General features: G+C 42.9%; 1 protein-coding gene across 10 annotated transcripts in view; it reads left to right on the top strand.

Annotated features, from left to right (window-relative positions):
* PIKFYVE (phosphoinositide kinase, FYVE-type zinc finger containing) overlaps positions 1 to 13,324 on the top strand; it is a 70,759-nt gene that overhangs the window by 18,985 nt on the left and 38,450 nt on the right. For 9 of the 10 annotated variants that reach the window (XM_075153380.1, XM_075153378.1, XM_075153383.1 and 6 more), the window contains 5 exons: positions 1,899 to 2,037; positions 4,657 to 4,814; positions 5,634 to 5,745; positions 7,514 to 7,661; positions 8,153 to 8,320. In XM_075153380.1, the coding sequence (XP_075009481.1) occupies positions 1,899 to 2,037; positions 4,657 to 4,814; positions 5,634 to 5,745; positions 7,514 to 7,661; positions 8,153 to 8,320 (725 nt within the window). The remainder of the gene's footprint in view (positions 1 to 1,898; positions 2,038 to 4,656; positions 4,815 to 5,633; positions 5,746 to 7,513; positions 7,662 to 8,152; positions 8,321 to 13,324) is intronic. The other variant, XM_075153382.1, reaches the window with a different exon arrangement.

Here is a 13,324-nt window from a genome sequence, read left to right as displayed (position 1 = left end):
CTAGCCTTTAGATCTTGTCAAAGCAGCTGTATATGTTTCTTTAAGGCAAGCTTGACCGTGCCTCTTTCTAGATGAGATGAAGGAAAAAAGATGCCGGTTGAGTGCATTTAGATGCAGGTAGCAGAAGTTACTTAGTATTACTTGTTTTCCCTGTCGGTGGGGGATAGGCGGTGTTTTTTTTCTCAGACTGATTATTTATGGGGAAAAAACCAGCACAACAGTCAAATGTTGCAAGCGGAGGGATTCAAACTTCTTTGCAGGTACTTCTCAAGGATAGGGATTTTCATTGCAAAATCTCCCCCTCTGTTTTTAGAAAATACAATAAAGTCCCGGATGAAATTGGTGATGACAAACACAGATATGAAATCTGACTGTTCTAACTCTTGCTTAATGCCCTTTTACACAAATTAAAAATGCCTGCTGCTTACAGGTAGGTGGCACAGTTAAAGTAGCTGTTGCGAAACAACTGGGAGGAGTGCTTGATGATGGACTTTCATGTCAGTCTCATCTTCCACATAAGAATGCTTTCTGTTAAGCTGCATAACTCTGCCAGTTCTAACTTTGTTTAACTTGAGAGCATCTGAACAGTAGAAGACTGGCAGAGTTTTAGCCTGCCTTGAATGCCTGACTATGACAGAAAGTTTTTGCTTATCACCTCTAGCTGTATATGGATGTAGTGCCAACGTAGTTTCCTTTGATTCTGCATAAATGACTAAAAAGGACCTAAATAAAACCCTTTATTAGCCCATATTCCTCCTTAAGAGACAGAGGAGGAAAAAGCAGTGATTTCGAGACTATTGTACCTTCAGTACCTACTTCCTTGCAGTACAAAAGCTGAAATAGGGTGGCATTGCTATTTCATGCCTGGGCTCAGCCACATCATCCATTGAGAATTCTTGGGAATAATTAGAGTGTCTGTTAGCCAGTTAGCAAGCTCTGTGAAGTTATCTGAGTTTCATTGCAAAGTCCAGAGGCTGGCAACAGTTCTTATCACTGAGACTGCTGCAGGCCTCTTCAGTCAGTTTAGCACTGGCATTTTGAGCTTCCCTGTTGCTGTATGCAGAAGCGTTTTCCATTCTCACTCCTTAGAGCTCTGTTAGCATGAATAGCTTACACTGCATGCTTTTTGCTAATGCATGATGAGAAGTAGCACTCTGGTTATTCAGAGCTTAGTCTAGTTGTGGGATATTGGATCAGAGGTTATCTGGAACTTGTATTTGCATTTGTAGCTTTGCAATGATTATTGCAAAATGGTGTGTTTGTACTGGAGTGCACAGCCAAGATTTCCTAACAGCTGGGCTAAGATCGGGTGGATGCTCCATATCGCAGTCCAAGGAAAATTGCCAGCTGGAGTGACCTCGAGCTTCAGCAGACAGTTTAGCCACCCTAGGGAACAGGTGCTCAAACTTCCAGACTCTGCAAGCTGTAAGCCATATATTTCAGAGAGGTGAGGAGAAGGACTTTTAAATGGGTCAAGGAGAGGGGAAATCTCAGTGCCTTGTTACAGGGATCCTGGTGTTGGCTGCCCTTGCTGGCATCTACCTTGCCTCCAAATTGCGGGAGTTTCTAATTACCCAACATCCTATCCCTTCCCCAGTCTATTCAAATGCAGACATATATGAATTGCTGTGCCTAAACTTAGTTCTAACTGCTTCCTACAAAGAGCTTTACAAAAGTTTATGTTTAACTTAGATGTTCCAAAGCAATATACTTGCTTCCTAGGGATCCTTTCTTCTGCTTTGATGGGGGAGGAAGCTTTAAGCAGTAAGTCTGTACTGAGGAGTGAACAATGTCACAGGCTTAAGTTCCTTTTTGGCATGCTACAAGATCAATGCCTGCTCTGGTGAAGCACCGCACAATGAACACTTATACTTCAATTCCTCTGTCTTCCACTACAGATCAGCCAGCATCACTAACCTGTCACTGGATCGGTCAGGTTCACCAATGGTGCCTACCTATGAGACATCCGTCAGCCCCCAGGCCAGTCGCACACATTTGAAGGCAGAGACCAGCGAGGATGAGCGCAAAATTCTTCTGGTACCTTTCAGACTTCTGTTTGTCTTGCTCTGTGAAGGCAATGAAGTTTGCCTTTCTTGTATCATGCAGCAGGAGTATCTTGCTGCCTTTGAAGTCTCTTGTCTGAGCACTCCTACCTGGACCCCTCCTCCAGGTGGTGCAGGCATGGGGAATATTGATGCTGCTTTGGACACTTCCATCTTCCTGAAACAAATCATAGTTTCATGTGGTGTTTGCATAAAGGTATTTACAGTTTTAGTCTTGGGAAGTGTGTTACGCAGTGTGGAGTTGGTGTATGGTGGCTTCTTGTGGGTTAAACCTGCCATGGTTGCAGTTGTAACGCAATGACCTGATCCTGTATTTTTCCAAGTTCAAATTTTCCTTTTCATAGGCCACATAATCAGAAACTTTAAATGGCTGCTTCAAAATGGTTGCACCATGACGAATGAGTTAAAGCTGTTACAGCTTATTGGGCCAAATATAACTTAGCCCCTCCCCTTGTTTGCAGAATAAACATAACATTTTGTAGAAAGTTGTAGTGACGTACTTGTTCGAAGAAAAATCAATGTGCAACAGTGTTCTGTGTAATCCTACTATCCCCTACCCACAGAGGCAGTGTTGTAGGTGGCAGTTACTGTACAGTGTTCAGTAGAAAACAGTGTTTCTGTTTTCCCTTTCTTTGAGGGACGGGAAGTGTTTCTAACAAATGGGGCAAAAAATATGCAGAGAAGGGAAGGGAGTGATTTTTCACACATTAAAAGATTCAAGATTGCTCCCCATTGCCAATCTAAAATTAGGAAGGCTAATTTCTGTGTTGTCAGGTATTTGCCTGCTGTCAGCAAAATGCATACAGAACTCCTTTCTAGGGTGCTCTGTAAATGGATAACCACGTGAGGGAGAAACATTTTTAAGGCACGTCTTTACACCACCTTGCCCTGTGCATGTGTGTTATGCAGGAAAAATGAAATTTAAAATACTATGAAGACAACTTGGACCAAGGTGGTCAAGTCCCAGTGCACTTCAGCTTCACATTGTTTAATTTTGTTGTCTGTTTCCTTCCTTGGGGGAGAAGAGGATTGGTAGTATTGTCTCTGTTTATGTAAGAGCAGAAGATGCAGTGTCAATTAATGTAGAATTTTCTGTGAATTCTTACTGTTTGTTTAATGCCCTTAGAGCTGACTCTGTATCAGGAGTTAATTTAAAGCTTAACATATTCCATTCAGAAAACTAATGAACTTTGCTCTTGAAATAAAAGGTAGGGGAGGATGTACGTACAGTGGGATAAGCACATACTTCTGTGAACTAGAGGTCAAAATCCTTGAGTGGAAAGGATTTGCTGTGTTCTGCCACTTTGTCCGGTTTACTGAATTCACCATGTGAGTTAAGGGTAAACTACAAGGCAGCCAAACTGTGGAATCGTGAGTTGCGTCAAATCTTGTGATCCTATGACGTGTTCCATTACTGATCCATTTGACTCTATACCTGGTACGGAAAGGGATCTGCTGACACTGGTTTTAGGATAATACCCAGGACAGCCACTGCTGGAAATAAAAGCAGAAAGCCAGTCCAGTAACAGAAGTGGAGCAAAACTGTTGGGTCTCAGGGCACCCTTGGGAAAGTGCCATAATGTGGGTCTGGCAGTTAACTGGAAAGCTGAAACAAGTTAAAATTTAATTAAAGCTTCTTTTTTTTTTTTTTGCCCCTCTGTTATACAAAGATAGAACAAGTGAGGCATTTGAGAAAGTGAGCTGCAGTGTCTCTTCTCCACCCCTTGGGGCGCTCTGTTGCTCTCTCAAAATAATCCCAGGTCCCAGTTTCAGCTCTGCAACAATGGATTGTGCTGTGCCAAGTCAGGATGCACATGGGAAAGCAAAAGGGGCCAGGTGTAGAGAGACAGCTCAGTTTGGATGGAGCATAGCCTACACAAGAGTTGGCACACATGCTTAACAGGCCCGAAAATAAGTTCGAGGTATAGGCTGAAGCGTTCCACGTGGTGAGGGGAAGAGATCCACAGATTCAAAAATGGTTAATTGAGTTGGGAGGGGTACACGCTTTTTTGCTTAGTGGCCAAAGCTAGCAGTGTCTAAAAAAGGCTTGATATTGGGCAATAAAAAAGGAATCCTTAATAAGAAATGATATGCCAGAACTTGAATATAGCAGTGTGCATTGCTGTGTCAAGTATTTGCTTTATATCTGGGCTTGATAATGGACTAGTATGCTTCACAAAGCCTAGGTTGAGCACAGATTATATAGAAAAACCTTCTTCCAAAGGATGAGTTTTCATTGTCTTCTATATTTACACACACCACATGAGTTTGAGAATAGGGTGCAAGAGGGCGGTAGTGAGGACATAAGTATCTTGTAGGCAGTACAAAATCTTGCCACATTAAAAACAAAAACCCCTTAACTCTGAGGGTACCCACTTTGTTTTTTCCTTGTTCTCAACTTTATATAAAAAGGATATAAGGAGCTGATCTTATGTCTGTTTGCATCTTCGCATAGGTTGTGCAGAATGGCTTAGATTTTATGCCTGTTGTGGAAGGCTCTTGATCTGGAAGCTGATCTGAGGGCCCAGCTTGATGCCCTTGAAACCAGTGCTAAGGTCAGACTAGTAAGTAACTTGCACATCTTCCTGTCCAGGACTCAGTCCAGCTGAAAGATCTGTGGAAAAAAATCTGCCATCACAACAGTGGGATGGAGTTTCAAGACCATCGCTACTGGCTGCGGACACATCCCAACTGCATTGTGGGAAAAGAGCTGGTCAACTGGCTCATCAGAAATGGGCACATAACCACAAGGTAACCCTGACGCTTTAGGACAGCAGGTGTCTTCTCTCTCTGTGGCAGGAGGTTGTGAGTTTTAGGTGATAAAGGGTACCTTACACTGCAGAGATAGATCCCTTTGCAGGGAGATGAGAACGAAAGAAAATTCAGGTCTCTTCTTTACTGCCTACCAAAGCAGGTAGGGTTCTGACTCCGTGTGGCCCAAAACAACAGGGCACAGGGGGCTGTCTGGTTTGGGAGCTGGTGTGGGAGGCAGCTTATGGGACAAGTATCACTCAAACAGTTGGAGAACAGTGAGTGTATTACAAAGACTGTCCAAAAATGTCCACTGATACTCCAAAGGGCAAGTCTGCCCCTGAGATCAGAGATCACTAATAGTGTTTTGATAGCTAAATTTTTGGTGAAGCTGGCAGGCTCTTAACCTTGTAAGTGAGTATAAAGAATCTGGTTTATTTAACTATGCAAGAGGGGGATAAAACTGAGATGGTTCTTAACTGTAGAGCAACAGTCCTCACTCAGCAGAGGTACTCAGTATGTATAACTCAAGCTAACAATATTGGAGGAGCAAAAACAATATGTCTTAATTGTCTGTTGGACACTTCAGCTGAGTTTAGAGTATTGGCAGTCTCTTCATCCAGCTCCATACTTGAACCAGTACGCTCTGCTGCCTCTCCACAATATTTTAAATAGCGTCTGGTTAAACATGGCAATGAGATACTGATGAGTCAAATAGCGCGTAACAAATGACTCTTTCCTTTTGTAGCATGTTTGTACCATAAACCATGTGTGTTTAGAACTAGACTTAGAAAACCATCTCTATTCTTATATCTCCAGGGTCCAAGCCATTGCAATAGGACAAGCGTTGGTTGATGGACGCTGGCTAGAATGTGTCAGTCATCATGATCAGCTCTTCAGAGATGAGTATGCTCTCTACAGACCGTTACAGGTAAAAGGAGTAGGAAAGCTATGGTTCTTGCTGGATTTGGTGGCTGATTAGAATCTTTTCTAATCCTGTTCTCAGCAGCCGTTGTATGATTTATAAATCAGCTCTCCTATACAGAGAATTGGGGTCCAGGCCTTTTTCCTTAGTGGTTTAAAGCCTGAGGAAGCTGCATTTGCCCAGAAAGCTTTGGGGCTGTCCTCTGTGGAGGATGAGTTGTTACACGTAGTGCTGCCTAAAGTGGAGGAAAGGGTCTCTAATCTAGGCCAGTGCCTCTCATGGCGGACATCTTCCACGGAGGCCTTGGAATGGCACAGTCTGTGCTTGTGGCAGCTGTGCTATCGTGCAGAATCTAGAATCTGTGTGCAGTTACTGGTGACTGAGACACAATGGTGGTCTTCTGTTTCAAATTTCTTTAAAAACTTCAAAGGATGGATATTTTAGATATACAGTATTGGATCTTCTTATATACTGTATTGGTAACCTTCTTCTGATCTCCAGTGATGGCAGTAATAAAGAATTCAGTACCTTAGCCACATGATGCAAGATTGGGAGGGAGTCTTTGTCACTCCTCCCAAATAGGACTGGCTAGCTGAGGGGGAGGCAGGGAACCAGTGACCAGAGATGCTATCCTACCGTATTTCATTGCAATCAAGCTTGCTGAGGGGTAAGAGCAGTCACTGGCCTGAGTGATTGGATTGTTTTTTTAACTTGAACAAGATATCTCTGTAGCCTCTCTGTTACCTGAAAGCATTCAGCTGAGTCTTCCATGTTCTGCATCTTCTCACAATAAAGAATGGCTCAGCTGCCCCATGGACCTCAGCCAGTAAGCTTGCAGCCATTAGCATCTTGTCTTCCTCTTGCATTTCAGCTCTTGGCCACAGTCACATGGTCTTCCATTGAGGTTGCTCTGGGCTTCCTCTGGCATCTCAGCTAGTTAACTGCACTGTCTCAGTTTGCTAGTAAAAGCTTGCCCTTACCTAGCAAGTGTTTGCGGACCCCTGTTTGTAACTATTTGTAAGGGGCTTATGTTATTCAAGGTTTAAAGCCAATTCTTGTTCTCATCTGCTGAAAGCACTGTCAGATCTCATTTCTCCTGGACAAAGAGTGAGGAGAAACAGTGTTGTTGACTCAGTTGCTTGCTGCACTCACTGTAGCCAAAGGAATGATAGTGAGAACTTCCTCTTGAGGTGACTGGAGGCATCAGGATGGCTGATGGAAATTGCTTAGATGCTCTCCAGGTTCTCTGGCACTTTAGCCAGGCTTTGTTTTGACACAGTAGCCCCAGCTAGAGCCTGACTTGCGAGTGAAACTCTTAGAGCTACTTTAGTCAGTTACAGAACTGCTTCAGTAACTTAGAATTAGCCTCCACCAAAACCTGCATGTGCTGGTTTCTGGGCAAAGGATATGGTCATCACCCAGCTTGGCTGGGGATAGGAAGCATTCAAAACCGCTTAGCTGGATGTGGAGACAGAAAATATGCAGTAGAATAAACTTGTCCTTTAGGGCCACTTAGTCACAACTTGTGTGGAGGTGGGGAGGAGGCAGAGACTAAGCACATGGGAAGTGTAAAGAAATACTCGTTTCCGGTCCCGAAGAGTTCCTATTTCATGCCAAGAGGGGTGGCTCTATGACTAAACTGGCTCAGCCCACTGAGAGTGTCCTCTGATTTTTAAAATGTCTGATCTGCATTTGTAGCAGGCTGCTTTCTAAGGCTGCTTAATATTTCAGCAGAGCTGCCCTTTAACACCTTTTTTTCTTCCTTGTCTTCTAGAGCACAGAGTTCTCGGAAACCCCATCTCCGGACAGTGACTCTGTGAACTCTGTAGAGGGGCACTCTGAGCCATCCTGGTTCAAAGACATCAAGTTTGATGACAGTGACACTGAGCAGATTGCTGATGAAGGAGAAGATAACTTAGCCAGTGAGTTTCACCTGAGTCTTGTTCTCACTTTGCCTTCTCCTGTTATCCCCAGTCCTTTGGGATGTAGTAGTTTAACCATGTCTTGCTTTATGTGTGTGTGTTTGTGTGTGCGCGCATGGGGCTGTAAGGATCTAAGCAAGCTATAACCTAGCTAGTCCTCCTGTTTCTTACAATGGATACAGTATTTTGTATTTAGTGGAACTGGTAAAACTTCATACTTCTAATGGAGGAGAAGCATGTAAATTGCTGCCTTCTGTTTCTTAGGCAGACTTCTGCTTGATTTGGGCCCTGTAGTAATGCACTAAAGAATGCCCAATATGTCAGCATGCACACATGAAGATAAGATTAGAACTATGAAAATACTGTATTCCTGTAGTATTGCACACTGGTCTTTATGTATTAAAGACAATTTTTCTCCTCTCCGGTACCCTCATGATACCCATTTGAACCCTTCTCCTCCCCGTATCTTCCCCCTTACCCAACACTAAAAGACTCCGCCAGCCCTAGCAAGCGCACTTCAGTCAGCAGCTTCCAGTCCACAATGGACAGTGATTCAGCCGCCTCCATCAGCCTGAACGTGGAGCTGGACAACGTGAACTTCCATATCAAGAAGCACTCCAAGTACCCACATGTGCCCCCTCACCCTGCCGACCAAAAAGGTATGAGGTAGTCACCAGCTGGAGTTGCACATGATGGAGAGCTGGGCCCTAATAATACTGACCTATTTGGACACTACTTTTGTAGCTGTCTTACAGAGGGGGAAATATGATACTTAGTTGGCACTCACTTGTAGTTTTGATGTGCTCTGAGAAGGCTCAGTAGACCTGTTGAAACGCCTTCTCTGCATAGTGTGTAACTTCCCCTGTGACTTTCTCTTTGCAGTTGAAGCAAAGTCTCCTGCTCATACATAATAGGGCAGATCCACATATACAGTTTCTGGCTAATTGGGGTGGAAAAAAGTCCGCGCATAAACCAGTTTGATATGTGTCTCTACAGTTTGAGATTAAGCTGGAAAAGCAAGCAAGAAAAAAAAACCCCAAACAACAAACGAAAAAAATTAAATTGGAAGAGGTCTGTGCTTACTTCTGATTGTACCTTAATAAGCTTACATTTGACAGAAGAATCTTACCGATGAGCAGTAAGGCCTAACTTAATCCATATATGTAACATTTGTTCAAAAGAGAACACCTACTTAAGCGAAGTATGAAGAAATCAAATACTCAGTGTTGAAGACTTCTTTTGAAAGTTTTTTCTCCTAAATAAGTATTAAATTGAAAGACTTTATAAGCAAAGTCCTTATGGAAAAAATAATGTGCCTGCCTGTTGACAGCTGCATTCTCTAAATTGGACAAGGGCTGACTGAAACCAGGGCTTGCCACTGGCTTGGGTCTAGTATATTCTAGTTGCTTTACATGCTGGGTAGCAATTGATGTCTTTGCTCTGCTTCCTTAGCTAAGGTTGCGTCAGCTTTGTAGACTTCTATCTTTGGCTGCTTCTAAGGAGTTTCTTATTCTTAATTATTGTTTCACCCCACCCTTTCAGTATTTCCAACTTTAAAAGATGATCCAGCATTAAATGATTTGGACTCCTTCTAATGAATTCATCCTTCCATAAAGTCTAACGGAGCTCTTCTGTTATTGTGGATCAGAATGCAAGACTTACCTTATGCTTGCATACAGATTGCATTTTCTGAAACTGTGAAATGGTCACTGAAGAGGGTGAGGGAGAACTGGTCATAGCTGATTTTCAAAGTGTGTTAGGCATGGGAGAGAGAGTGAGGCAAATTAGAGGGGGCATTTGTCAGTGCCTATTGTAGTCACCTTTTGTTATTTGCTAAAAATATGTCTAGAAGAAGGGAAATCTAGCTGCTTGTTTTTTCCCCCAAAGAGAGGACCAGAGCAGGTTCGAAATTTGAGTTGATGTCAGATGACTCAACAGTAGGGATGGGTTGTCAGCACTACTGACACCAGCTTGTTATTGGTTCCTTTCAACTTGTTTCCAGCTTGTGCCCTAATCAAATGAAAAGCTAATGCATCTGAAGAGAAGGAAAGGTGTGGAGAGGGAGAATATATCAATGAATTCCTTTTGGGAAGGACGGATGCTGGATTTCAAGCTCCAGGTGTGCTGGAACAGGCCCAGGTGTGCTGCAGTATCCTATGGATTTACAGCTGTAGCAGATTTATCTTTATCAGTGTGTGTTGGCAGTAAAGCAGGCAGTAGTCAGTTTGGCTCTGGCCAATGTTAAAGGACTTGTAAAGTGATAATCCTGGTTTCAGACATATCTTGGTCTTTGTCTCCTTATACAAAGAGTAGTACATGATGAAGGGGAAACGTAAGACAGCCTACCTCTCTCGGAAACTGTTTACCAAATCAAGGCTTCTCATAGCCAGAACTGAAGCTCTTGTGAGAAAGGTTTTGATGGTGGAGAGCTCAGAGAAGATCAGCAGAAAAGGCAAGTGGTGAGGGGACTAAAAGGAGAGAGACTTCTGCCTTTGAATTATATATGTTGGCAGCATTCTGCTATCTTTGGTGAATTTCTGCTGACTGGTGTTTGTTATCTGTTCCCGAAATGTGTAGTCTTTTAACCAGGTTATTCTGTAGGAGTGTAATTCGTAGCAGAAAACTGGGAACAATTCCTTTTAAGACAGTGGATTTCCCTTGAGGGCAAAGTAATATGCCCAGAACTGGGATAGGGTGGAGGTGTGGTCACTAAAATGCACCGTGGAGAGGTAGGTATTATCCTGCAGTTTTTTGAAAAATCTGTATCTGCAAATACAGAGAACTTACTGTACATCTCTTTTCGGATTCCTGGCATGAGAGTCTCTAGAGGAAAGACCTAACCAGGGAGCAACAAGTTAAAATGAATGACAACATCTCGAATAGCAAGAAACACTTCTTGGCAATAGGGAGACTGAAATCTCATAAGTACTTAGATGTTTGTTATTCAAGGCCTTCAAAAATTAGGTGGGACAAAACCCTACAGTGCATACTGCAGTGCCTAGAGTAGTGAAATGGATGACTTCCAAAACTTTGTTCTGGAAATATTAAAGTCGGAGTGCAAGGACTTTCACCTTGTGTTCCTGATTTATCCTGGCTATATTCAACAAAAGGTGCCATCCAGGATGTTAGAGTATCACAATGATTAGGCAGCCAAGACTAGATAGTTAAGCTTCTATGTAAAATGGGATATGGTTATTTTAAGAACAGAGTACTGTAGTCAATCAGCAACATGGTGTATTTGCTGCTGTCAGGGGTCAGTAACTTCCCTATGACCATTATAGACACATGTATTTGACTTGATTTCATTGGAATTGTCTTTTGTCCTTAGACTGGATGACAGTGACTTAATTTTCTTTGAAATAATGAAGAAAGCTGAAGATCACACCCACCTTTTGAGGCTAGTAACTCAATTTCCTCACAACTGTGTAAATTACAGTTATTGGGGGAGGACTGACAGGACAAAACATCAGTGCTAGAAGTGCAGGTCAACTTTGATTTAAGGGGTTAGTGGGTTTCTTCAGATGATTAAGGGATATGCAATTTCCACCAGTCACAGAGGTCAGCTGCTTTGAAGCAATGGCCTGTGATGTACCAGCTGTGTTTTAGAACAGTGGTTTGTATATAGTCTGAGTCTAATGGCAGGACTTCTTGTGATGTTATAGGCTGACTAATGTCTGGTGTGTTTCCATGAAATTCTAGTGACTTCAAGTTAGCTGGCTTGTAGTATCTTACAAGTGAGTATAGTGACTCATTTACAGTATCATTTGCCTGAAGACAATGGTACTTTATAGTGTGTATCAAAATAGGAAACAAAGTAAGATTGCTTTCTGCATTTAAATTGGGGGAAGAGATTAAGTGACTTATTTTAATTGTGGGGTTTAGTTGCTGTTTTTAAAGAGATACAGTTATCAATATGGGAAACTTTATTTTCTAAATGTCCTTGCAGCCAGATATCCTTGATCCTGGTAGCAGGTATTTTGGGTAGTTAGTTTTTGATGCCTGCATCTATTTAGGAGGGGGAAAGAGAAGAGGATCTGAGTAACCATGACACAGTTCCTTATCACCGTTGCTTGCCAAGGCTCAATGTGCCATTGGCAGGAGCCCTTTTGATGCACCTTCTTTTGAAAAGGTGTGCCTCAGTTTTCAGTGGATATCTGTGGATGCATGTTTGTGTATCTAGAGGAAAAGCTGTGGTTGCTGGACAGTCTGTTTTGATGTTTAACCAAAGCAATCTGTAAGGTGTATAAAATCTGAGGTGTATAAAACCTGCTGGTTTCCGTTGGAGACCTGTGGATTTCTGCATGTATTGTGGTATTTGCTTCCAGTGATGCCCTTGAATATCAGACCTAGGGATTTGTATGTTCTGGGGTGAGGTTTTTTGGTTCTTTTTTTGTTGTGTTGTTTTGGTGAAGCTATTCAGGGGAGCTTGTAAGATAGTCTCTTGGTAGCTAACTGCTTGCAGACAAGGTTACAAAATATGCTACAGGAACCTCCCCCCTTCCTCCCCCAACATTCTGTGGAGCATGATGCATGTAGGGATGATGCGAGGTAAGAAATGTGCATGTTAGCCACTCTCACCATCTCAAACTCACACCTATGAGTGTGTTATCTGTCCAGTCTAGAAAGAGGTATCTTACCTTGTCAGGAACTTTCTCTGGGCCACAAATGGAAGCAAAGTTATAGAAGGTGAAGCTGTATTGAAGAGAAGTGTTCCTGGTTTGGAGGTGCCATCTGTGTCTTTGTCCAGAGCATAACTTGGTGAGGTTTTAGCTGGGGTTACCTCCTGCCTTGGCCATGCCAGTCAGGGATATGTGTCAGACCTAATTTGGGTGTGTTCACAGTAAGAGCTGCTGCCCTGAGGCTGTTGCAAGGTAGAGAGGGATGGAGGTGCTAGTATACATGCTCATGTGTAGGTACAGCATGACATGACTTTCTCTAGGTAGTCTGTGGGACTGTGGGTGAATGAATGCTGAGGGTGAGCCAGCTTTTATCAAGCAGTAGGTTGCTTGTAAAGCTAAACTCTTCATCTAAGCAAGAGATGAAAGGAATCTGCAAATAACCATCAAGCTGCAAGGGAGGCTTGCAACTTCTCTTTGGTACGTTGATCATCTATTGAGTATTGTTTGCAAACTGGGCAACTGCAGACAAGCTCAGCTTTTTAAACTGGTGGCATGTAAGGGGTCTCTTTGAGTGTTGCTGTTCAGAGGCTCGTGATTGCTTGTGTCCTGTCAACTTTCTGTTGCTTTCTGTTGGTGTCTGAAAGCTGCCTGGCTTTGCATTCTGTTTGTGGCAGTAGGTCTGGGCCATTCTCAGGAAGGGGGATAAAGGGTTAGCTTCGGACTTTGGATCATCATGCTATATAAGCAGTAGGGCTATTGCTCTTGTTTTCCCACTGTTCAATCCCTTTTTGTAGAAGCAAGGAACCAACTAAAGGCACAACAAGCTATGGCCTCTGGAGAAAATAACCTTTTTGTAGCCAGCCAGCCTGCATGAAAGATCAAGATCTAGCAAGCTAAACACGTGTAGCAGATGGAGCTTCGTCCTATTTCCCATATGTAAAGTGATATATAACTCTTGCTTTCCTTTGTTCCTGGGAGTCCACCTCTGTCAGCATGGATTCCTCAAAACATTTTAAACTGTTTTAGACTTCAGAATTCTAGCTC

The sequence above is a fragment of the Calonectris borealis genome, chromosome 6 (assembly GCF_964195595.1).
Source record: "Calonectris borealis chromosome 6, bCalBor7.hap1.2, whole genome shotgun sequence".
Classification (NCBI taxonomy): domain Eukaryota; kingdom Metazoa; phylum Chordata; class Aves; order Procellariiformes; family Procellariidae; genus Calonectris; species Calonectris borealis.
Note: the sequence above shows the minus strand (reverse complement) of the source record. Positions and strands in the feature narration are given on the sequence as shown.